This window comes from Aureobasidium melanogenum (genome assembly GCF_000721775.1).
Source record: "Aureobasidium melanogenum CBS 110374 unplaced genomic scaffold scaffold_13, whole genome shotgun sequence".
Lineage (NCBI taxonomy): Eukaryota > Fungi > Ascomycota > Dothideomycetes > Dothideales > Saccotheciaceae > Aureobasidium > Aureobasidium melanogenum.
Window position 1 is genome coordinate 665,038 of NW_024470065.1, and position 23,801 is coordinate 688,838.

The following is a 23,801-nucleotide window of genomic DNA, read 5'->3' on the forward strand; positions in this document are numbered from 1 at the left end:
CGGGAGCGCCGGTCTGGTCTGAGTGGACGCGGAAAGACGTAGGATGTGGTATTTCCTAGTAGAGGCGTAGGTCGGAATAAATAGCTTCCATATCACCTACCTGAGCTGCCAAGGTCTTGTTATATACTCGAGCCCGGTTGTTCCTGTTCCGGTCTGCCTTGGCCTTGGAAGTTGGCGGTCTGCCTGCCCACATGCCGCGTCATACATGCTTGGAGTTAGCGCCGAGGCAGTGTTGCACATTGAGGAATATAAACACAGATAATCGAGTGCTTATTCATCAATCTCTTCTTAGCTCAGTTGGTTTAGAGCGTCTGACTGTAATTGTTTAATTGTCATCAGAAGGTCCTTTGTTCGACTCAGAGAGAGGAGATTTCTTTTTTGTCTTTTTTGCTCCTGCATCATCATCACTTCCTATCAGCACCTCGGCCATATGACTGCGTTTTATAGAGATCAGCATTCTACTCTGCTGTGATGTTACTTCTCTTGACCAAATACACAAACCAAATTCACTGTTTCCGTGATTCACAAACCCCATCTCTCCAAGAGCAATGACGTCTCTCTCTTGCCCGAAGCTCTGAAAAAAAGAAGGCCCGATAGCTTGGTGTTGAACGACATCCCACCTTTTCGCTGCGGCCAGCTGTGTTTACCCCTCCTTTCCTACAATTCAATTCCAACAAACAACACCACTTCCAATTACCATCTTTCATCAGATTTTTGTTCAAGAGAAATCCCTCAAAATGGTCTATACACTCGTTGTCCACCTCTACGCAAAGGATGACCAAGAGTGCATCAACAAATTGATCGCAAAGCTGCAGGAAGCTTCTCAGGTCTACACTAATGACAAGGAGTGTCTGGGCTGGTATGTTGTTTCAACCTTTTATCTTTGCATGGCTTTCTTCAAATGTTGCTTTGCGGAAGAATGATGAGAGCAGAGGAATAAGTAAAGGCTAAATTCGTCGTTGTGAATAGGTTCGTCATGCAAGATACAAAGGACCCCCGCGCCTTCACCATCGTCGAGAGATATTTGCACGAAAGCGTAAGCTCCCCTCTTCCCTTCTCCCTGTCCACCAACTTTCTAACCAAACTCTTTTTCCACAGAGCCAAAAATACCACCTCGAAAACCCTTACTGGCAAACCTTTGACAAATACGTCATTCCCCTGCTCGCAAAGGACATGGATCTCCGTCGTTTGAACGAGCTCGTGGATGAACAGTCTGAGCAGGTCAGAGTCGAGCAGGATCCTAAGCTGTGGGAGGAGGTCAAGAAGCATCAGACTTACTAAGATTTCGCTGTGCTCAAACCTGAGTTCGAGCAAGTTTCATGGCGAAGAGGAAAGATGAAGATGTGTTTTTATCAAAAGTCATAAAATGCAGCTTTGCTATTGATTGAATGTTTTCTTCAGAATAGTTGACGTAGTAGGGACGCAAATGCACTGGTTATTTGATCCCTCACACGATCCCGTGTGTCTGCGGTTTGTGACAACCGGGATATTACGAGGCGACAAAGACTCAATGTGGGCAACAGGTACTTCAGGATTATCAACTCTGTCATCTACCCCGGGAAAGAAACTCTAATACTGCCTCTCATCCCACATACCGCTTCTTGTCGCTGATCAAGTGGTTCAGCTTGCGAATCTCTGTCCACCTGCTGTAAGATCCCAATTCGAGCAAATTCATGCGCCTCATCTTCCCAGAAGGATTACCAATGACGACAGGCTTCCAGTCTTGATCTGCCTTTGCATCAATACTGCCTCCCCCACGGGACCCAAAGGCACCATTTGGAATGACTTGGACAGATCTGAAGCGCCACATGACAATCGAAAGTAAAATCGTCAACCCCAGCAAAATACCGACAGTGACACCGGTCGCAGCTTGTGCTCCAAGAGCTCGGGTCACGTTGCCACTGACAGCAGTTGCGGCAGCTGCAATCAGAAATCCCAATCCTTGAGCGGCGAAGATACCTGCGCATACACGCGGGTAAGATGAGTAGTTTGTGCGTCTTCTGCGAGTAGCACTCTCCATACTGGCCAGACGATGTCTGCTGTTGACACCGGGTTGAAGATCACTGGTGTCGAAAGCTTCCATTGCCAACCCAATGCACTCTGCCATAGCGAGACACGAGAAGAAACCGATGATTGCGGCGAGAACAGTAGGCCCAGCTGGCTTGACGCTAGGTCCAGGAGATGCTAGGACATATGCGAGTCCAGCAATAGGCAGAGCAAAGGTGAACAAGCAACGCCTGAGGAGATGCGATGACCACGTAACACGCGACTCGAATGTCCCGCTGTCGGTGCGCATAGGCTGAACCCTGTCGCGAGAGAAGACGTTGGCCTTTGTCAACGGGACAGCGAGTGCTGCGCCCACTGCAACAGCAAACACAGCCAAGCCGATCCACTGAGGTTGCCATCCGTAGTTGCGCGAGAGCAGTGCACCCAAGAGCTGTTAAATGTCAGCAGACCAGTCATATCAGCGGAATGCAATCATAACTTACCAATGTGACGAGGACGACCAAGGCGTAAATCCAGGCCAGGTAGACGGCGAGCACGAAGAAGCCGAATTGACAAAACATGTGGGCCATGAGTCTCATACCAGCCCAGACCTCTTGATACCAGTATTTGGGGCCGTCTTGATCGAGATGTAACTTGACTTCACCACGTGCTACACGTTTCTTGAGCTTCTCGTCTTCATCTAGATATCTCAGAACTGATCGACGATAAGGAGCACGGCGTGTCTCGGGCGCAACAACGTTGACCAGGATGAAGAAGGAAAGAAGAATGACGCAGACGTAGAATCCCCAGGACGGTGCAAGATGCTGAGTGATGGAGGCGCCAATCAGGAATCCGAGAGCCAGGGATCCAACAAAGCACCAAGACCAGAGACCCAGCCAAATGCCCATGCCACCTCCTTGACGTCGAACATCGTCATAGACAACAATCTCTTGATGCGGGTTTCGTGACTGAAGTGAAGCACCAAACAGATCAAGCAAAGTCGACAAGAAGTTAATGTGCGCAAAGCCGAGAGCCAGACCGAGGAAGAAACGAGGAACGAGTAGGCCAACGAGAGCTCTGGTCAGATGTGGGCCTCTGTAGAAAGCTGTGGCTATGGACTGAGGGAACTGAAGTGGGATGGCGATTGCGAGTGCTGCCAATGTATAAGGTCTCCTGCCGTGGAGAAGTGGAAGTGGCCAACAGATCAGGGTAGTGATTCCCATGCCGAGATATAGACTTTCAAGCGTGTCAGTATCAAGAATGGGGACCTCAGACGACCTATATAATATTGTTCGATTCGACTTACAGCACATTTCCCAAGATCACATGGTGATGCTCATCTCCAAGCTTGTACTGGATCTTGGGCACCTCACCAGCCTGTGTGTTCTGGTCAATGATTGTTGTGACGTGCTGCGAGAGAGTGACTTACATAAATACCAGCAATCAACCCAACAAGCATGGTATTGAGACAGGCAATGATGGCGGTGATGCGTTTGCGACCAATCTTCCATTCTCTGGCAATGGGCGAGCGGCGATATCTGTGGAAGCGAAAGCCTTGTTCGTCCTTCAGGCTGATGTGGTTCTTGCGTGGATGCTTCAAGCTCAAGTCTGGAGATGGGGCATTTGCTGGAGGTACTTGACCTGTGGACAGAGCAGGCTGACCAGCAGGAGGTGGCTGTCCGGGCGCACCAGGTAAAGCAGGTTGTGTAGATGCTGGAAGAGCTACGGGCACTTCTCTGCGCTCTGGAACATGGTAGTAGGAGGACTCGAAGATGCGACTTGCGCCGACTTTGGGTTTCCATCTTTTGGGCGGAGCTGAAGAAGGTCCAGCTACTTCAGGAGAACTGGCAGCTGGATATTGAGGTGACGGATAGTCTGGGCTGACATAGTGTCGAGGATCGTAGACGGCATACGGCACTGTTGGCTGAGGAGGCGGCGTGGGTGTGCTTGATAGCTGAGGGTCGGATCGAACAGGCCGAAGCGATCTCCGTTTTGGTACAGCAGGGATTGAGATACGAAAAGGTTCATGTGGTATCTGCTCTGGCGTTTTGACCGATGCATCTTGTGGAATGACAGGAGGCAAAACGACACCAGTGCTTTCTCCGGCAGGCGGTGGTAGGACGGTCTCATCTTGACTGACTGGTCCAGGCTCAGAACCGCCCCGGAGGTCACGACGAGTTGAAGGTCGCCTGGCATAAGCCCAATCATGCATCGTAGAGCCAACCGACATCTTGGAGTACATTTGAGGTGGTGTCTGAGTCATGGAGAAGTTTTCTGAGGACGAAGGGCCGACAGTGGCCTCCTGAGATGAGGGATGCTTGCCGTCACTCTCGAAAGGTGGATTCAGTATTGGATGGACGACCGAGCGCTGCCTGATTGAGTGACGGGGGACAGCAAGCGGTATTGAAGCGGTAGGAGCTGGTTCCAGAGAGAGACCACTCTTGCTCTTGTTGTAAGCAGTTGGGATGCTTGTATTGGATGCTTTTGGCTTGGGCTGCATAGAAGAGATATTGGACTCGATGTCGGCGTCAGAGTCGGAAGCCTGTTCGTACTCATCGGATGAGAAGTACTCATCGCTCTCGGTATCATCGATGCGGAGGGGCGGTGACATGTAGCCGTGGATGGTGCTTGACTTGCGGAGAGCGAGCTTGGCCTCATCGAGTATTTGAGCGACGTCTTGAGATCTGTTGTTCTGAGCGGCATCTTGGGCGACGGTCAAGGCTTCTTCCATAAGATTGTGAAGTCCAGTGACTGCACGTTCGAGATTCTTCTTGTCCTTCTCGATCGATGAAGATGAGGGTGGCGATTGTGTCTTGGGAGAAACATCAGGAGAGCGGAATGTCACCGTACCACGAACAGTTGATCTGCGAGACAAAGTGCCATCATTGTAGTGGCCTAGGTTGGATGGATCTGGCGATGGTGACGAGAGAGCTGATTCAGGTTGGAGCAGCGGACCCAGACTTGATGTTCGAACAGGAATCTTGATTTCCAGCTCAGATAGGGGAACCATTGGCCAGGTAGGGGGTTTGCCTGATTGCGAGGATGAATAAGACGAAGGAGTATACATAACGAATGCTGCATATGATAATGTGGTAGTTAGATGAGAAGAGAGTCGTGTTGACAGCAAGGAAAGGTGAGGAAGCGCCGAGGTGCGAGGTTCCTGCCATCGCAGCACCGCCAGTCTTGTCGGTCGTGGTTACCTCAGCTTCGAGCTCAACAAGGACGACGCCAGTTTGCTCGCGGCTTCAAAAAACGGAAATGGCAGTCACAATGATGGCATCTACTTGTTAGCGCTTCAAGAATCAACTCAGCAGGTTTGCAAAATATGTGTACAGGGGAAAGTTGATGGATTCAGGATTACTCTTCATACTTGACGTCCCCCTTACTGACATCAGGGTATACGTCAAATCTTCTTTGGGTATAGATGGGAATTCCTTTCCTCGTCGACTCGATTGTCTCTCCATCCAGATCAGCATAGACAATGCCTTCCTTCTCATCCAGTTCACTAAGAACTTCAGCGTTTGGGTTGACGATCAAACTGTGGCCCCAGGCATTGTAGTCGGCAGTCATGTCTCTGGCGGGCGAACAGAGGCCAACGTAGACCTGATTGTCCATGGCTCTTGCGCGTGCTTGCAACTTCCAATGCAGCTCGCCAGTAGTGAGGTTGAAGGCACCAGGATAGAGCAGCAGGAAAGCACCTTGTCTTGCGGCAATCATGGCCAGCTCGGGGAAGCGAATGTCGTAGCAGATGGCGACAGCAATCTTTCCATACTCGGGCAAATCGACCAGAGTGACCTTGTTTCCAGGACTCAAGATCTCGCTCTCTTGGAATCTAATCTTGCCGGGGATATCAATGTCGAAGAGGTGCACCTTTCTGTGGGTGGCCAGCAGGTTTCCGTCAGGGCCAAAGATGAGACTTGTGTTGTAGTGTTTCTTTGTGTCGGCGAGGTACTCGGGGATACTGCCACCGATCAGGTAGGCCTTGGACTCTTTGGCCAGAGCAGACAGGGCGTGGAAGGTGGGAGATTGCGACTCGGTGGGTGGTGAGGGTTGCAGGGTTTCTGCGTATTTGGGAAAGTACTTTGTGCCATAAGGAGAGTTGAAGCACTCGGGTAGAACGACGACATTGGCGCCCTTGCTGGTGGCTTCGAGGACCTTTGATCTTGCGCGAGCGAGGTTGGCGGCCTTGTCAGCGCCTGCTTGGTGTCAGTCATGGTTTCAGCAGTTGGAGACTCAATGCATACCGGTCGACAGCTGGACACAGGCAAGCTTCAGAGGCTTCTTTAGTAGTTTGGCCATGTTTGGTGTACAAGAAGAAAGTTTGTTGGTGGATGTTTGTTCAAAGATACATGATCAAGAGCTACCCCAAAGGCCCATGACGCAAACCCCACCTGTTATCGATATGGACCGAGTCGCGAGTTGGAGAAAGTTCGAGCTCTCCAAATGCCAAGGCCGAGACATGGTCAGCTTTGGCCGGCGCTTGTCAATTGTTCCTAAGATTATTCCCACAATCCTGTACACCAGACACAGCCGCCAACATGCCGCTAGCTCCCCTGCACGCTCCTCTGAGGGGCCTTACACATCGTATGCCATCGCGGTTGGCATCAACGAGCAGCAGACAACCTCTCAAATACTCTGGTCGCATTCCCAAGCCCGCTCCTCCACCACCAGGTCCCGGCGAGACAAAGACCCCCGACACCCAAGAAGAGACTCAACAAGCCCGCAAAGCCATCATGGACTCTATTCAGGAAGACAGGAATAAGGACTACAAGAAAAGATACCGATCTTTTGCTTTCAAGTGGACTTCCATCATCGTCGGCACTCCCTTTGTCATTTTCTTGACTCCATACTTGTACAAGAGAGGTGCGCAAAACATCTTGAAACGAGATATACACAACGCTAATATCACTATGCAGTTTTCCTCGGCGAAGAACGAAGAAGACTTGTCGTAGATGAAGACGACGATGAGGACCTCGACTAGACCAACCAAATTACCAAGCACTGTGTCCACCATCAATACGCATATCGCTACCTGTCATGAACGAGCTGGCATCGCTGATCAGGAACACGGCTGCTCCACGGTACTCCTCGGGCTTGCTCAGCTTGCCCAGCATGTTCTGCGTGGGCCACTCGCGACGTCTCTCGGGGTACTTGACAAACAGTGCCTCCACCATGGCCGTAACAATGTATCCCGGCGAGATGGTGTTGACGCGGATCCCATGTTGGCCCCACTCACTTGCCAGGTTTCTTGCCAATTGGATAACTCCTGCCTTGCTCGAGTTGTATGCCGCGCAGATCAGTCCCTATTGTTTTCTTGTTAGCCCGATTTTCAGGAACAACGAGACCAAACATCATACCCTGTTGGCGACTGTGCCGCTCATGGATGCAATGAAAGCCATGCTTCCGCCGTTTCCATGCTTGATCATCTGCTTGGCCACTGCCTGCGCCGTCATGAAGACTCCGGTTATGTTGACCTCGAACATGGTGTTGGCATCCTTGGCCGTGTACTCGAGCGCCGTCGTCTCTTGCTGGATACCTGCTGCCGCCACAAGTCCGTCCATACGGCCCTCTGTGTTGGAGATGTCTTCAATGACCTCGTTCAATTGTGGTACATCACGAACATCGATCTGACGGTAGTGGAATGTGGTGCCAAGCTCCTCAGCTGCGCGTCTTTGAATGCGATAAAAGTCCTCGCTGGGCTCAGGAAGGCGGTCCAGAGCATACACTATTCTGGTGTTAGTCTTCGAATCTTGGTCAAATCTCATGCGCAACATTACCAGTTGCGCCAGCCTCAAGCAAAGCTTCGGCCTGTACCAATCCCAGTCCACGTGCGGCGCCAGTCACCAACACCACTTTGTCGTTGAGCGCAAACTCTGGCAGGCGCTTGGTCGTTCCAAGGTATGTTGCGGCATTGTAGTTGTCCTTCAAATGGGCAGACTCGTCTGATGGTGGCTCTGGAGCACCGCGACCAGAGACAATGGGGTTTCCCTTGGGAGGGTTCTTCAATTGGTCAAGGTCAGACTTTGTAGCATTCTGTTGACGAGCAGAAATTGCAAAAGTGCGAACGGTGTTTGACTTTGCTGCACCAAATGCGGTACGAGCAAAGCGCGAAGACAACCTGAGAGAAGCCATTCGGAGGGTAGAGAGAGTAGGAAAAGAACTTTTTGAGGAAGCGATTGAGAAGAGATGAGAAGAGGAGAAAGGATGCAGAGTACTGCCAACAACGACACGATCCCGCTGTCCTTTTTATTGCAGCTCCTCCTTGCGTCGGTCACTACTACGCTTGGCTTCCCTTCTGGGTTGTCCGAGACGTCGCTCCTCGTTCCGGGACTTGCAGCAATGGACGGTAGACTTGCCTCATCAGCGAAGACAGCTATAACTACCACATTCCAACTCTTGCTCAGCAGATCTCAGTATTGTCTATCAATATCCTGTTCAATCCCAGCTGCGTCTTTTTGCCAGACTCATTCTTATGTGGCTGCCACAACTTTTTGTTCCAACCAGCAAACAGATCGACGGTTTAGCTTTCGAAGCTGCTTGACCCAGGCCGTTGTGGCCGCAGAGCGGAGGAGATGCGGGGTAAAAGTGGCAGCTCTCGGATTGCCTCTTTTGGACCATATCATTTAGGGCTGTTCGCTGTTCAGGCGCGCGCCGAAGGTTACCTGACTGGGAAAATGTTGCTGTATATCAGATCATCTGTCCAGCTCATGTTTTTGGTCTCGAGTGAAGCATGCTGTTGCGTAAGGAGCAGCGGCAGCGGCAAGGCTGGATGCATGAAACAAGTCGTTTGCAGGACAATGGATGCATAACAATTGATGTGTCGGCTGCATGCTGGATCAAGGCACTTGCTGCCGTCGTTCCTTGACATGCATGTGAGTGGTTTTGGAGGCGCGCGGCAGCCTTGCAAATGCATGTCTTCAATTCGCCTTGCTCTCGCATGACACATCACAAAACATTGCTGTCGACAAGTGAGTAGACAGGTGTAAGAGGCAGCAGACACGTGATAGCGCGGACAGAGAGCCCGGTCAGGTTGTGCACGGTCGACCAAGGCCGAGCGTTTCGAACTCTCGGGTTACGACTTGCATCATCCGACGAGAATTAACTTGGAGGAAAGAGCGACTTTCGACCCAACTGCCTTCGTCCGTCGCACAAACGCGATTGTGCCTCGCATCGCACCATGTCGACCCTCCATCTCAACGCCGACATGGAGGAGGTCGAGGACGAGCTTATTTTCCAACAAACCCTCCTGGACACGCTGGATCCCTCCGAGAGCAACGAGCGCAGACAAGAGGTGGAATTGGCTATCATGGACCTCGAAAGGCGCATGGCTCACTTCAACGACGCTGCTCCTGCTTCATCACAACCAGAGAGCAATCGCTCATACAATGCGCCCGGCGCATACCCTCAGTCCGACGCCAGCGACATGGATCAAGACTTCCCGACCTTGGACGCCACGACCGCTGTCCCCACTCCTAGCAGGAACCCACAGCTCAAGAGGAGTCGCGATGAGCTGTCGCCACTGGCCAGCTTCGACAGGAACAAGAGACCCGCGCCAACTCCCATGGGCCCGCCGAGTCAGCGACCACTTAGCCAGGACCGTCGCATGGCTTATCTAGAGAGACAGCGTCAGATCGAAGCCGCCGCCCGCCAGAGGACAGAATCTGTAGCTGCTGACGCCGATTTTGCCTCGCGACTGAGCCAACAACCCTCTTCCTCGCCCATCGCCGGTCCATCCCGTACCAATCGCCCCTCGCAGTCCGACATGTCGCCCAGTAAAATGGCCCCAGTCTTTCGACCTCCAGGCTACAGGAGCAACCCTCCTTCGCAATCACAAGCTCCTGCTCCATATCCCGCTGCAGGCACACCACATGTCAAGCCCGAAGTTCACTCGAGTCCTGGATATGGTTACGCTTCTAGACCGCTCAAGCCCGAACTTGTTCAACATGCTACTCCTCCGGCCACCCGCTTCGGCGGTCCTATGGTCATTGATCTGACTGGGGATGATGAATCTGAGCCTCAACAACCTCAACTCCAACAACTAAGGTCCAATCCAGCTGAGGAAATGCGCCGTCGCCATCTCTTGGAGCAGAACAATGCTGTTAGCGCTCAACACAAGCATGAAATAATGATGCGTCAGCAGCATGAGATTGCTTACCGTCAAAGACAAGAATCTGCTCGCCAGTCAGAAATAATCAATCAGACCAACCGCGAGCGTCTCGAACAATGGCATCGGCAAAGCGCTGCCAATCAAGCCTTCAATGCCCAGAATCCACATCAGCGCAGGCCCATGCCGGGCAACGTGCCTTACCCTCTGCCACATCCTTCCATCATGCCTTCCATCATGCCTTTGTCCCAACGACCTGTTCCACGCGCCGCTTATGACGATCTTGCTCAACTGGGTGGTCTCATCAACGGACGCGGCAGAAGCACAAGGTTCGACTCGCCAGATGATGATTTGCAATATCTACGATCTACAACAATTCAGCGAGACCCTCCAAGCTGGGACATGTTTGATGTCGAAAGCGTTGACACGAAAGAAGAGCTTCGCAAATTGATGGAGAACATTCAACCCGATGATGCTTCCAAGATTGCCAATGAAGAGGACGTGCCAGTCGACGGACTCACCATCAAGCTCAAGCCCTATCAATTTGCCGGTCTCGAATGGCTTCAGAAGATGGAGAATGGCTCAAATAAGGGTGGAATCCTGGCTGACGACATGGGTTTGGGCAAGACCGTTCAAGCAATCTCGCTGATGGTCACAAACCGCTCTGAAGACCCGGTGAACAAGACTACTCTGATTCTTGCGCCTGTTGCTCTTCTGCGTCAATGGGAACAGGAAATCATGACGAAAGTGAAGCCTGGTAGACACAGGTTGCATACGTTCATACACCATTCGAGCGCTAAGAAGAAGAGCCACAAGGACTTGCGCGACTTTGACGTTGTTCTGACTACTTTCGGTACTATTGCTGCCGAATTGAAGAAGATTGAGAAGTATGAGCTGCGCAAAAAAGCGGACCCAATGGCCCAGCCTAGAGATGACGAAAAGTGTATGTTCATCGGTCCAGACTGCAAGTGGTACAGAGTCATCATCGACGAAGCGCAATGCATCAAGAACAAAACCACCAAGACCGCTAGAGCTGCCTTCTATCTTCAAGCTCGGTCTCGATTCTGCATGACAGGAACTCCCATGATGAATAGTGTTGAAGAGCTCTACTCTCTTATTCATTTCTTACGTATCAAACCATACAATAACTGGAACAAGTTCAGAAGCGATTTCAACCAGCCACTGAAGGGTAACAACGAGTCTGCACGTCAGATGGCTATGCACAAGCTGCAAGCATTACTGAAGGCAATTCTCCTCCGTCGCAACAAGAAGACCGAGATCAATGGTCGCCCCATTCTCAACCTGCCAGAGAGACGCGTCGAAGAGACCAATCCCGAATTCAGTGAAGACGAGCGTAACATCTACGTTGCTCTCGAGACTAGCTCTGCGGTCAAGTTCAACAAGTATCTCAAGGCTGGTACAGTCAGCAACTCCTACATGCAAATCCTGGTTCTGCTGCTTCGTCTCCGACAAGCCTGTTGCCATCCTAACCTGATCAAGGATCTCGGCATTGTTGCTGCGACTGCCGAAATCTCACAGGAAACGATGGATGAGATTTGCAGGAGCCTCGAACCAGGCGTCATCGCTCGTATCAAGGAAGCAAACGGTGTATTTGAGTGCCCTGTTTGTTACGATGCCGTTGAGAACCCTGCCATCTTCACTCCCTGCGGCCACGACACTTGCCCGGACTGCTTCTCTAGAATTGCCGACCCTTCTAACGCGCTCGCTGAAGGAGATGAAGGACGAACTGCCAAGTGTCCTGAATGTCGTGGTTTCATCAACACGAAGAAGGTCATCGATTACGAGTGCTTCAAGCGTATTCACATGCCTCATGAAGCTGCTTTGGATGAGACGGTCGATATCAAGAACGACGCAGATGACGACATGGCTGCTGTTGACACCGACGACGACTCTGAGGATGACGAAGAAGAAGACGATGACGATGATGAGACTGATTCTCTTGATGGTTTCATTGTCGAAGATGGTGCTGAAGAAGAAGATGACGAAGAGGCAGCGGAACGCAGACTGAAGGCTGCCCTGAAAAAGCCTGAAAAGAAGGTCAAGTCCAAGATGAGCAAGAAAGCAAAAGGAAAGCTCAAGGAGTCGAGCAGCTCCGAAAAGAAAAGGAAGGCGGCCACGATGACTATTCCTGAATTGAAGAAGATGGCAATCAGGAAGCCTGGATGGCGAAAGATTTACCTCCGCATGTTGAAGAAAGATTTCAAGCCTTCTTCCAAGATCGAGCGCACCATGGAGATTCTGGATAGCATCATCTCAGCACCGGAGAGTGAGAAGATCATCATCTTCTCCCAGTGGACATCTCTCCTCGACTTGCTCGAAGTTCCTGTGTCTGAGAAGGGCTGGGGATATCGCCGCTACGATGGAAGCATGAACGCCAAACTACGTGCCGATGCTGTGGATGATTTCAAGAACAAGCCCAACGTCCGCATGATGCTTATTTCGCTCAAGGCCGGCAATGCAGGTTTGAACCTCAACTGCGCTTCTCAGGTTGTCATCATGGATCCTTTCTGGAATCCATACATTGAGGAACAAGCCATCGACCGTGCTCACCGTCTTGGACAAACAAGACCAGTCATGGTGCACCGCGTCTTGATCAAGGAGACTGTCGAGGATCGCATCATCGCTTTGCAGGAGAAGAAACGTGCTCTCATTTCTGAAGCCCTTGACGAAAAGGCATCGCAGAGTCTGGGCAGATTGAGTGTGCAGGAGCTGGCGTATCTTTTCGGAATCAATAGAAATGTTAACGATCCGCTACCAGCCGCTGCCCCGAGGGCTAGAATACGTCAGGGTGGTGTTGGTGGCTCGGGTGCTTGAAAGAAAGAAGTATATCTGTTTATGGAGTCTGCAAAGAGTGGCATATGGGATAAAAGGTGTCAATGGGGGTCACGCAAAGGAGATATGGGATTGATTGCTGAGGAATGGCGTATGGGCTCTGTGGTTTTCTCACCGACACGACTGAACGATGGGTTATGGCGTTTTGCTTTTGTCTTCTTCTGTCCACTGTCACGGACTTTTCTTACGGTACATGGCTACTTATACATAATACGCTACAAAGCAGAACATAATACTCACCATGTCAATCCTCAATTGCCTTGGGCTGAGCACCGAATATACGCGTACCTCTGGCCGTTGTTTTGGCAGACCGGCTGTCAAGCTTTACTGTTCTCCGCCCCAAGCCGGAGCCCACTCCTGACACTGCACCATTTATCCCACCTCCTCGTCACTTTTGAAACGCCTCACTACTATGCCACTCAGCAATAATGGGGTTCTTTGACTCGATTAAAAAGTCTTGGAAGACGTTGCGTACCGCCATCAAAACGCTACTCGACCTCAATCACAAGTACGAAGCTCTTGTCGCACGGATTAAGCAAGGCGCATCTTTGCCGCATCGTAATCCTACCCGTTCATACTGGCTGGAAGACCCGCCGTTCCCTGAACTTGTAGACATCCGCTCAAAAAGTCTTCCCAATAAAGCAGATGTAGTCATTATCGGTAGCGGCATCACTGGCGCTGCTGTAGCCCGTAGCTTGCTCCGAGAAAGCAAGCGCAAGGACCAAGACCTTACAATCACTGTCCTTGAAGCCAGAGACATATGCAGCGGTGCCACTGGACGCAACGGCGGTCATATCAAAGCCTCACCTCATGAGACTTTTGCGAAACTAGAGGCAAAGTACGGAGTGGAACGAGCTGTCGCACTCACCAGGTTCCAACTAGACCATCTTGAATGCTTGACAAACCTTTGCCAGAGCGAAGAGTTCACACAAGCAGAGTGTCGTAAGGTCGAGACTGTTGATCTCTTCTTCGACCAAAAGACCTTTGACGACGTCTGCCATACTGCGAGCAAGCTGAAAACACTTCTCCCTGAACACCAGGGCAGAGTCTATCAGTCAGTCGAGGCTCAAAAAGTAATACCTTGCTTCCATTCACTATCTCTCGCTGTCATGAAGCTAACACGAGACAGAAATTTGCAGTCAGCGACCAAGTCGTTGGTGCATATTCGTACCAGGCAGGAGCTTTGTGGCCGTATAGGCTCGTTACTTCAGTCTGGAGTGAGCTCTTGGATGAGTATCCTGACCAAATCACTATCGAAACTCATACGACTGTGCTCTGGGTCGACGAAAGTGGCGATCAAGACGCTTATAACGTCCACACAGATAGAGGCATCATAAGTTGCGAGCACCTTGTTCATGCCACCAATGCTTGGATGGGTCACTTACTGCCAAAACTCAACAAGAAGGCAACAGGCGTTAGAGCGCACATGTCTGCGCAAAACCCTGGTCAAAACAGCTACCAAGGATGTCACGGAGATCGCTCTTGGGGGTTGATCTATGGTCCTGATGACTTTGATTACATGACTCAACGACCGTCTTCTGATGGCTCTGGCGACATCATGCTTGGTGGAGGAGTCTTCCGCTCAAAGGATAACGGCATTGACCAGATTGGTATCTGGGATGACAGTTGCACTGATGCAATCACATCTGCACATCTAGCTGGTATCTTACCTATTGTGTTTTCTCAAGAGAAGCAAGATCGACAAACAGATAACCAGCCCAGATATCTACAGCAACACTGGTCTGGCATCATATCACTGACAGGAGATTCGCTCCCGTTCGTGGGCAAGCTGGACCCGCGCATCAGTGCAAGAGGTTCCGGTAAAGGCTCAGAAAATTCATCAGAATGGATTGCTGCAGGCTACAATGGTGAAGGCATGGTCTTTGCCTGGCTATGCGGGACCGCCCTTGGTATCATGATCATGGGCTCGGAACAAGATGATATCCCCGCATCGCCCGGCTTCCCTGGTGGGAAATTGGATGAGTGGTTCCCTAAGGAGTTGCTTCTCGACAACAAACGATTTGATCGTCTTGACGTTCTTGATCTTGCTGATCAACTGTAGGTCGTTGGATCTCTAGTATCTTCACGACGTCAGTCTAGGGTATGCATTACTAGCAATGTCTGGGAATGGAATCACATACCGGAAAAGAAAAGACGAATCATCAAAGCGTAGAGAAACCAGACGTGAATCTGTCGTAGATTCCTCAAGACGTGCTCATCCGACAAGTGGACCCCGTCAACGATTCTGCTTCTTCAAGGATACCAAACACCCTCAAGATCCTCGCCAGGCCATCCCATCGCTCCACAATGGACAATAGAATCGCCAACGGAGCTGTGTCATGGCCAACCCAACCCCATCTAGACTTCAATCAAGCCGGCCTCGATTGCTGCTTGCATGGCGATCAAGTAGACAATACTGAGAACATTGGACCAAGCCAGGCCGTTGCCGTTCCTCGAGCTCGGGAAAATGACGTATAAGAGATTGTGCATGAGCATAAGCCAAGGCAGTATTTTCATTGTGATTTTGATGATCCAGCTGCAGCTGGACCAGAACATGTTTTGCGGGGATTGGTTCATGTTGGTTGCAAGTTTGTTGTTCTTTGTGGGCCTGGTGGCCATTGTTTAAGTGAGTGATTTGGAGGGATGTGATGTAGTAGGTATATTTGATGACTGCTTGTAGGGGCATGAGACTTTTCATATATGGCTTACATGCACTCTCATCCTTTTCGGTCCGTACTTACCGTCAAGTCTTGGTATTAGCTAATCGTTGCCTTTTTCATCTATAAAGGGCCGACTCATGGATGTGGAGCTTGGGATCATTGCCTGATTCATTGCTCGTGTAAGAAGATCAGCAGTGCCAATCTCACAGCTAGTAGATTCAAACACCGTAGAAGGAACGAAAAACATCCGCTGTGTTCGGTGTGCCAAGAAAGCGTAGGACGGGTAAGAAAGCTGTGAGGCACTGGACATACTTGTTTATGCAACAGAGAACCCTAACGGTCTTTGATACAATGCTTTCGATAAAGGTATGTGTATTTCGGCTATTGACTCCCGGACATACCAACATGATAGGCGAGTCATCAGTTTAGAAGCTCGGACCGGGCAACATGTGATTCCAAGAAAGGTGACTAGCTTCTCGGGCGAAGCAGTGGAGTCCTAAGCATCCCCTGCGGACCCAGGATCCGTTGCACCACCTGTAGCCAAGGTTGAGTTTGCTCGACGGTGTTGTTACTATTGCTGCTACTTACAGGAAAACTTTTGTTGCTTTGCGATGCAGAGGCGAGAAATAACAACAAATGAAGATCAGAGGGAACAGCATAGGTGAAATGAGAATTGAATTCCACAAGAATGGCAGGTATCTGTGCCGCGATTCCATAGCATAGGAACTCCGTTAATCTAATTGTGGTGCATGGGAATGATGAACCTGAAACCTGCAGCTCGAATCCTCTATGTCACAGCTATCGTCCAGAAGGCTCAACTGGTGGATCTGGTGATCTTGGCTTAAGTAATCATTCTGCTGTATCAATCTGTCCTGGATGAAAAGACAGACGACTGTCCCAATTGCCGCTTGAGCTAGCAAAGCAAGGAACACTGCATGTGTACCTCTGTCATAGCTCTTGATATAAGCTTCTTTGTACTCTTCCGGCACCTTTGACAACTCGGGCAAATCGGCAAAGTCCTGGCTGCTATGGCCACCTATCAAGGCTTGGTGTCCTGTCATGCTGAGAGAAACCCTGGCCACACTCTGAAAGATGAATGATGAGGTCATAAGGCCAAAAGCAACACCAGCAGATCTAACACTCCACGAAGCACTTTGTACTGTTGTGAGATTTGCTTCAGAGACGCAAGTCAAGATCCCTAGGAGGTTTGTCACGTAGGAGCCCCCTACTCCAAACCCAAGGATTGCCAGATAGAAGAACGGCTCCCAAGACTGCGAATTCTGATGCAGTGTGCAGAGTAAAGCATAAGCGACGGTCGCCGTGAGCTGTAGACTCAGGTTGGTATAATAGTAGCGATTGGTGCATTGGACTATATGACCAATAACAACACCTGCGAGACCAAACAGAAGCGCTAAAGGGATGAACCGCAAACTCTTCGCTGTATCGGTCAAGCCATGGACGTCCAGATAGATTGGAATGTAGAAGAAAACACTTGCCAGACAGCCAGTCGAAAGGAATGCAGAGATCTGGATCGCTCCTACACTGCGCTCCAGTAAAGCATTGACCGGCACAACAGGACGTTTCGCTCGGCTAGTTTCCCAGTATATGAAGATGGCAAGGCATATGACTGAGATGGAGAGTGAAATCGTGACATATGGTGATCGCCAGTCCGTGTTTGTGCTCGCGAGATTGAGACCGTATTCAGAAAGGACAATGGTTGCTAAGAGAGAAGATATTCCGACGAGATCAAGTTCATGGTACGAGAAGCCTGGCACCCTTTTATCAGGGACATTGGCGATCCAAAAGATCGCAATACCATCGATGATGATGACAGGCACTTGGAGTAGAAAAGCCCATCTCCAGCTAAGAAGCCTAGTCACAAAAGCGCCGTATATCCCACCAAGGGCGAGGATCACACCATAGAAAAGGTTCGCGAGGCCTTCAACAAAAGCTCGCCGTTGTACTGGTATGATATCTGTCTCGAGGACTGATGTGATCGAGCAGATAGCTCCTCCCCCAATGCCTTGGAGCGATCTGCCCAAGAGGAAAAAGGGGAGTGTTGGTGCCAACCCGCATACTACTGTGCCAGTCGTGAAAAGAGCAAAGCAGACCATGAGGCCAGGAATGCGTCCAAAAAGGTCAACCAGATGGCCACTAATGGCTTGTGATACTATGCTACCAGTGAGATAAGTCGTCGAGACCCATGAAAAGCTTGAGAGAGATGCAAGCGATGTGGTAATTGGTACTGCTATCGTTGCAATCATTGTCTCATCTGAGTGTTTTCAGTCATTCTGCCTCGAGTTCAACGCTCATCTACCTTACCAAGGGCAACAAAAAGAGTGCCAATCTGCAGTCGGGTCAGTCGTGCAACTCGTCATACGAGGTCCTCGCATTCAAGCACAGTACGAAGATTGCTTAACCTACCCACAGGCCTGAAAGGACAGGAACCAGATTGGTACGTGCCATTAGTCGTGTGCTCTATCCTCTAGTGTCTTGTCGTAGATTGATGAAGGGCTCTACGATGCTTAGCCTGATTTATACACTGAGACCAGATTTATATTACAATCATCCCCACCACAAGTATGACTCAAAACTGCTTATCGTTGCGACGAAGCTTATTAGACGTCGAAGATAAGATTCGGTCGATGATGAGCTCGATGTTACCCATGACTCATATTCTCATAAAGTGATGATCGAATCGGATAGTTGTGGTCAAGAGTGACTCACAAGACATTGTTAACGCGCTATTGTACCGAACAGAATTTGCGCTGCAGGACCAGGGGTCTAGACATGTTATTGATCAAGATTTGCAGTAGCGGCCTTCTAAGGTTCTCTATCTATAGAAAAACAAAAAGTGGACACATTACGACTGGGCAAAGACAAAGAAACCCCTAAAGACAGATAAATCTTGCAGATTGAAACGAAACAGGAATCGAGAGTTATCGATCACTTCTTGTTTCCAGACATCTTCCTGGCTCTAAAGAACCAGTACAGTGCGATAGTGACAACGATATTGAACACAATGTAGATCCAGAGATAGCCAAAGTTCGCCCATCGGTCGGACCATTTAATGCCAGCGGGACCCAGATATTGATTGGCACTTGACAACGCACAGTAACTGCAATTGCTAGTGGCTGAAGGGTTCTGAAGATGGCCAGGGGCGAGTTGCAGGTAAGGTTCGAGGTATGCGCCACATGTCATACCGGACGGCGGGTTGAAGATGCTGAGTTCAGCTGGTGCGCAGGTCACGGCCCGGCCCCAGAGCATAGCAGCCGCCATTCCTTTAACCCAATATGTAAAGAACGAAACCCTGTACATGAAAATCCAAAAGCCTGGTAGCGCTGCAGGTGATTGAATCACACCACAGAAGATCAGACTCATTGCAAACAGCAAGACAACGAAAGCCGCTGCAGTTTCCGCATTCGGTAGGGCTGCAATAAGCATATGGGCGAATGTAGATGCGTAGATGAATAGTGCGATGCAGAATAACATCACAAGAATCTGGCGTTCCGAGGAAGGTATGCCAACGACCGGATAGAAGAAGCAGGCGTACATGAGAAGACCGCTGATGATCTGGTACGGCACTTCGACTATGATTTGTGCAAGAATGAAGGCTTTCCAGCTGTAAGCTTTGCTGGGTCTCTCTCGGACTTCGTACAGATCTCGTTGAGTGACAAAGTAAGGCTGGATCTGCTGAACAACAGTACTGAAAAGCGAGCCCACCATGAAAAGACTGTAGAGAACATTCTGCATGCCTTGCTGCGTCACACTAGCATCGTAAAAGGAGAAACCGATGAAAAGACCAGCCGCGATGCAAAGAATGAACTTTGCCAGGATGTAAGAGGGCGTTCTCCAGTACTGTTGGAAGACGCGCAAAGTCACTGAGTACAATTGTTTTGAGAAAGGCATGGCGAATTCTGAGTGGAAGCCTTCTTCTTCTTGCGTGGGTTCAGCGATGTTGGCCTTGTCTTCGTTGTTGATCTTGTAGAGCTCATTCTCGACCGCAGTAAACTCAGCACTGTTCTTCCAGTGTTCATGCCAATCAACATTGGGGTCGGTCACCACTTCCAGCATATATTCTGCCGGATTTTCGTCGTCGCTGCACTTGCGGGCACCCTTGTTCTCGAAGTAATCAAGGAGAGTTCTCGAGTTCTTGCCAACTTGACCGAAGTAAACCGTTTGACCTCCCTTTTTGAGGAATAGTAACCGATCGAACTGTTGGAAGAGTATTGCACTAGGCTGGTGAATCGTGCATAGCACAGCTTGGCCATGATCTGCAAGCTTACGGAGGAATGCACAGATAGCCCACGAACTCTGTGAATCCAGTCCACTGGTAGGTTCATCCAAGAAAAGGACTTTGGTTTTGAGCATTAGCATTACTAGAAACTCCACTAAGACAGAGTTAGATACTCACGTAGCTTCGGGCGAGCGGCTAACTCGACTCCTATGGTCAGTAGCTTGCGTTGTTCTACGTTGAGACCTTGTCCCGGCACGCCAACTATGGCTTCAGCAAAATATTGCATGCCAAGCATCTCTATGACACTCTCAACGTAATCGTATTTCTCCTTCTTGCTGACGGACTTTGGCTGACGAAGCATGGCGGAGAAGCGAAGCGATTCACGAACGGTGGAAGTTTCGAGGTGGAGGTCTTGTTGTTGGACTGCAATCTGGTCAGAAAAGGCTTTCTCGTGCAGAGAAAAGTTCAAACGTACCATAACCTGTTTTGCGCTGGAAACTAGGATCGAGTGATCTACCGTTGACGAACATATCGCCTGTGACGATACCCATTGTGGTTCGTTGAGCAAGTGCCTGTAAGTCCACATTAGTGTTAATTCTGTCGATGACTTTGAGAGTTACTCACATCTAGCAAAGTGGTTTTGCCAGCCCCAGAACTGCCCATAAGCGCTGTAAGTGTGCCAGGCTTTACCCACCCTGACACGTGGTCCAGCAAACGGCGAGGTTCCCCTTTAATTTCAATGTCGTAAACAACATTATGCCAGCTGAAGATGTCTTTTTGTGCTGGTAGTAGGTCTAAATTTCCAGTGGTTCCATCGGCAGCAGCCTTGACAGTTTTCTCGCCAGATTCTTCATCCTTCACATCGGTCTGGTCTGCCAGCAGGTAACTTGGCGCGTTTCCTCGGCGGAACACCAATGATTCTGCTGTGGACGTCGTGGACGAGTTGAGTTCCACGGCCAAGAGATACATGATGATAAAAGCAACCAAGAACGCGAAGAGTATACCAAGATTGCGCCACATATGGTCGTGAGTATATTCGTATGCGGCAGCGATATATGCATCGCCGTTGACATAATCTTGACCTGCAACAGCTCCAGTAGAGCTGCAGATCCAAGAATCACCACGTGGAGGTGAGTAAGCCGGGATGATAGCAGAGCAAGTGAAGTTCCTACCATGGAATTGATTCGCAATGAGCATCTCAAACGCATACTGAATAGGATTGATGTATCTAATCCAGCTGAACCAGGGGTGCATATAGGGCATGGGGAGGGAATAGCCAGTACAATTGATGATAGCAAGGACAAGAACACCAGCCAATGCCATGGCCTGTGATAGAGTCTTGGTGAGAGCAGCCATGGTGCGAAAGACGGCGGCCATGGTGAACGTCACCATGTAGGTGACAAGCAGGAAAATTAAAAAGTTCCCAGCACCAAGACGAAGCCCAGCCATGAAGTAAATGACTATGTCGAACGCGACCGTAACACAGAACTTGATTGGGATATCCATAACAAAACCGGCCATGGCTTCAGTCCAAGGGTGGTAAAAGGCATACGACTTGTGCTTCTCAATGACTGGTCTTTGAGCATACAAAGTAGCAATCTCTGCGATAGCTCCAAGAGCACTCAACAAGATTGCAAAGAAAAGAACTGCTCCAGCGGATCCGAATCCAGCAGTCGCTTCCGGAGTATTGTAGAAAACACTTCCGATGATAAGAGCCATGATGACGTTGGTTGCGATCGGAGCCAGTGTAGACGCTTTGTCGTTCCATGCCCGGTTGACAGCTCTGATTAAGTTCATCTTGATTTGAGTCCCGATGGTGGCAACATACGGCGACTTTTTCCTGGCAAACTTTCCCTGTTGGAATCTCTTGGCGGCGCGGAGCATGGTAAGACCTGAATTGCCATCATTGACTAACTTCTCCTCTGCATCATCGATTTCTTGTCTCAGGTTCAAGTACTCGGGACTCGCCTGCCAGTAAGCTTCGAACTCGTCAGGAGTACGTGGCACCTTGGACTCGAAACCTGCCCTCGCCCTTCTCTCAATAGGATTCGTGACGCTGGTAAGGAAATCGCCGGTCGTTTGTCGAGAGGGACAATCCCAACCCATCTCTTCGAAGTAAGCCTTTGCGCGTGATGCAGGTCCATAGAAGATCTGTCGACCCTCGTACAGGACCATCGCTCTGTCGAAAAGATCGTAGATGGACTGACTTGCTTGGTAGATGGCGACAGCATGAGTGGTGTTCATGATATTGCTGCTTTGTCTCAATGACTTGACAAATTGCAAAGCCGATGCAGAGTCGAGGCCTCTTGTGCTGTTATCCCAGGCGCTAATAGGCGAACAAGCAAGAGCCATCTCAGCTATACTGACACGTTTGCGTTCACCTCCAGAGACTCCGCGAACAAAGTCGTTCCCAACCTTCGTATTGTACGTATGGGATAATCCGTACACGGCCATGATGACCTGGACCATGTGTTTTATCATCTCCTTTCTTGATCGACCCTCTAAGGGCATGTTTGGCACACGCAATGCAGCAGCATGCTCCAGAGTTTGTCCCACTGTAAGATGGGGAAAGTGCTTGTCGACTTCCTGGTTGTAGACGACCTCACCCTTGAATTCTTTTGTCATGGTCTTTTGTGCTATGCCTGAGTAGTGGATGCTAGAGTTTTTTTCGTATTTCAAATTGTGTGTCTCGCCAGTCATAGCCTTGAGGAATGTGCTACATCCAGCGCCAGGTCTGCCGAGAACCACGAGAAGTTCGCCGCGTTTCAGTAAGGCGTTACAATTCCGTAGTATATGCTTGGGTTCGGTGTTGCTCAGAGATTCGCGGAGTCGAAAGGGAGCCATCAGCATACCGCTGACAGTGTCCTGGTAATTCAGTGCCCTGCCGCTGCCAGACACGTTGACATTCTTCATGACCACATCTGCCTCTTTGAGTATCATGCTCTCCATTTCAAGTACAGCCAGTGTTCTGCGGAGGTACTTGTGCAGGTCAAAGTTGCCGCTGGTAGGATCCAGCCCTGGATCGTCCTCCGGGTTGTTTTTGATGGTGTTGATATCGGAAGATCGACTGCTTGTCAAGGTGGAGCCAAGCTTGCGGCCTTGCTTGGAGTGCGTACGTGCCAAATCTCGTAGCATAGCATCATCGCTCTCTTGGATTGGCTCGTACTGTTTGCTCGGTCGATGTGTCTCCGCGTCAGCTGTTCGATGTGTTCTCTCATTAGCCCTGGTCGAATCTGATATGCTGATATGGTGCACGTTCGTACGCTCTGGTATGTCTGCGTGGTGTCTCGTAATATCAGGGGCAAAAACACTCCCTTGGGCGGCTTGATTCATGTCTGCGATAGATACGTGGATGCAAAAGATCAGTGGCTCTCGAAGAAATCCCACGGCAATATCGAAGGGGCTGCTGAGTATATATAGATCATTGAAGATCACGGAGGTAAGATAGGTGACAGCTTTGAGTTCAATGTTTCGGACTGAAAAATGCCGTCCTCCTGAGAGGACTTTACTTACCATGCTGTCTGACATTGTGTCGTACAATTACTCACAACGGCACTGTTGTTTATTCTTCCCGCCGGCCCACTTTTTGCCGCGCGTGAAGCGTTTGGGATCCGAGCCCTCGAGCAAAAAGGATGCAGCAAAACATGAACCAGACCACTCAGCAGCGGCGCTGCTTCAGATTGCGTTGAGAATCGCTCTTGTTTGCTTGACGCCGATTGTAACGCATTTCGGCTTGCGGACTGAAGTAGAGCTCCGGCCCACTTTTTCCCCAGATTGACTGTGAATCCTCCCGACGGTGATACATTTCGGCGACGGCACAGCTCCCTCCGGTCCACCTTTTCTTCTAGGCTGTCGTGGATCGACGAATACAAATACAAATGTTGGTTGGATGGTTTGCAGTAACATGGTTGGCCGGTGAGCATCAAGCTGCCAAATCATGATAACATGGACCCTGGCCCCT

The 23,801-nt window shown here is 50.1% G+C and overlaps 9 protein-coding genes across 9 annotated transcripts; 4 read left to right on the forward strand and 5 right to left on the reverse strand.

The window, feature by feature from the left end:
• Positions 1–737: 737 nt before the first annotated feature.
• On the forward strand, positions 738–1,281 carry M437DRAFT_50705 (uncharacterized protein; the record flags this gene model as incomplete). The annotated part of the gene is made up of 3 exons (XM_041022063.1): positions 738–859; positions 970–1,036; positions 1,099–1,281. The coding sequence occupies 3 exons, from the start codon at positions 738–740 to the stop codon at positions 1,279–1,281; spliced, it is 372 nt and encodes a 123-aa protein (XP_040879058.1).
• A 301-nt stretch (positions 1,282–1,582) lies between these two features.
• Positions 1,583–3,526, reverse strand: M437DRAFT_50645 (MFS general substrate transporter; the record flags this gene model as incomplete). Its single annotated transcript, XM_041022047.1, has 4 exons — positions 1,583–2,437; positions 2,490–3,222; positions 3,293–3,363; positions 3,416–3,526. Coding segments are annotated over 4 exons (1,770 nt in total), but the record flags the coding sequence as incomplete, so codon positions are not given.
• A 1,817-nt stretch (positions 3,527–5,343) lies between these two features.
• On the reverse strand, positions 5,344–6,285 carry M437DRAFT_76175 (carbon-nitrogen hydrolase; the record flags this gene model as incomplete). The annotated part of the gene is made up of 2 exons (XM_041026573.1): positions 5,344–6,182; positions 6,231–6,285. 2 exons carry the CDS (start codon positions 6,283–6,285, stop codon positions 5,344–5,346), a joined length of 894 nt encoding a protein of 297 aa, XP_040879060.1.
• A 239-nt stretch (positions 6,286–6,524) lies between these two features.
• M437DRAFT_50756 (uncharacterized protein) lies at positions 6,525–6,938 on the forward strand (the record flags this gene model as incomplete). The annotated part of the gene is made up of 1 exon (XM_041022075.1): positions 6,525–6,938. One exon carries the CDS (start codon positions 6,525–6,527, stop codon positions 6,936–6,938), a length of 414 nt encoding a protein of 137 aa, XP_040879061.1.
• A 39-nt stretch (positions 6,939–6,977) lies between these two features.
• Positions 6,978–8,118, reverse strand: M437DRAFT_51017 (NAD(P)-binding protein; the record flags this gene model as incomplete). Its single annotated transcript, XM_041022113.1, has 3 exons — positions 6,978–7,289; positions 7,344–7,711; positions 7,764–8,118. 3 exons carry the CDS (start codon positions 8,116–8,118, stop codon positions 6,978–6,980), a joined length of 1,035 nt encoding a protein of 344 aa, XP_040879062.1.
• Positions 8,119–10,492: 2,374 nt separating this feature from the next.
• Positions 10,493–12,925, forward strand: M437DRAFT_51034 (uncharacterized protein; the record flags this gene model as incomplete). Its single annotated transcript, XM_041022115.1, has 2 exons — positions 10,493–12,153; positions 12,217–12,925. 2 exons carry the CDS (start codon positions 10,493–10,495, stop codon positions 12,923–12,925), a joined length of 2,370 nt encoding a protein of 789 aa, XP_040879063.1.
• A 446-nt stretch (positions 12,926–13,371) lies between these two features.
• On the forward strand, positions 13,372–15,005 carry M437DRAFT_50956 (DAO-domain-containing protein; the record flags this gene model as incomplete). The annotated part of the gene is made up of 2 exons (XM_041022103.1): positions 13,372–13,989; positions 14,073–15,005. The coding sequence occupies 2 exons, from the start codon at positions 13,372–13,374 to the stop codon at positions 15,003–15,005; spliced, it is 1,551 nt and encodes a 516-aa protein (XP_040879064.1).
• Positions 15,006–16,334: 1,329 nt separating this feature from the next.
• On the reverse strand, positions 16,335–18,069 carry M437DRAFT_66976 (MFS general substrate transporter; the record flags this gene model as incomplete). Its single annotated transcript, XM_041024865.1, has 3 exons — positions 16,335–17,875; positions 17,926–17,950; positions 18,028–18,069. 3 exons carry the CDS (start codon positions 18,067–18,069, stop codon positions 16,335–16,337), a joined length of 1,608 nt encoding a protein of 535 aa, XP_040879065.1.
• A 480-nt stretch (positions 18,070–18,549) lies between these two features.
• Positions 18,550–22,975, reverse strand: M437DRAFT_50511 (pleiotropic drug resistance protein, ABC superfamily; the record flags this gene model as incomplete). Its single annotated transcript, XM_041022018.1, has 4 exons — positions 18,550–19,958; positions 20,018–20,263; positions 20,316–20,412; positions 20,465–22,975. 4 exons carry the CDS (start codon positions 22,973–22,975, stop codon positions 18,550–18,552), a joined length of 4,263 nt encoding a protein of 1,420 aa, XP_040879066.1.
• Between the last annotated feature and the right edge of the window lie 826 nt (positions 22,976–23,801).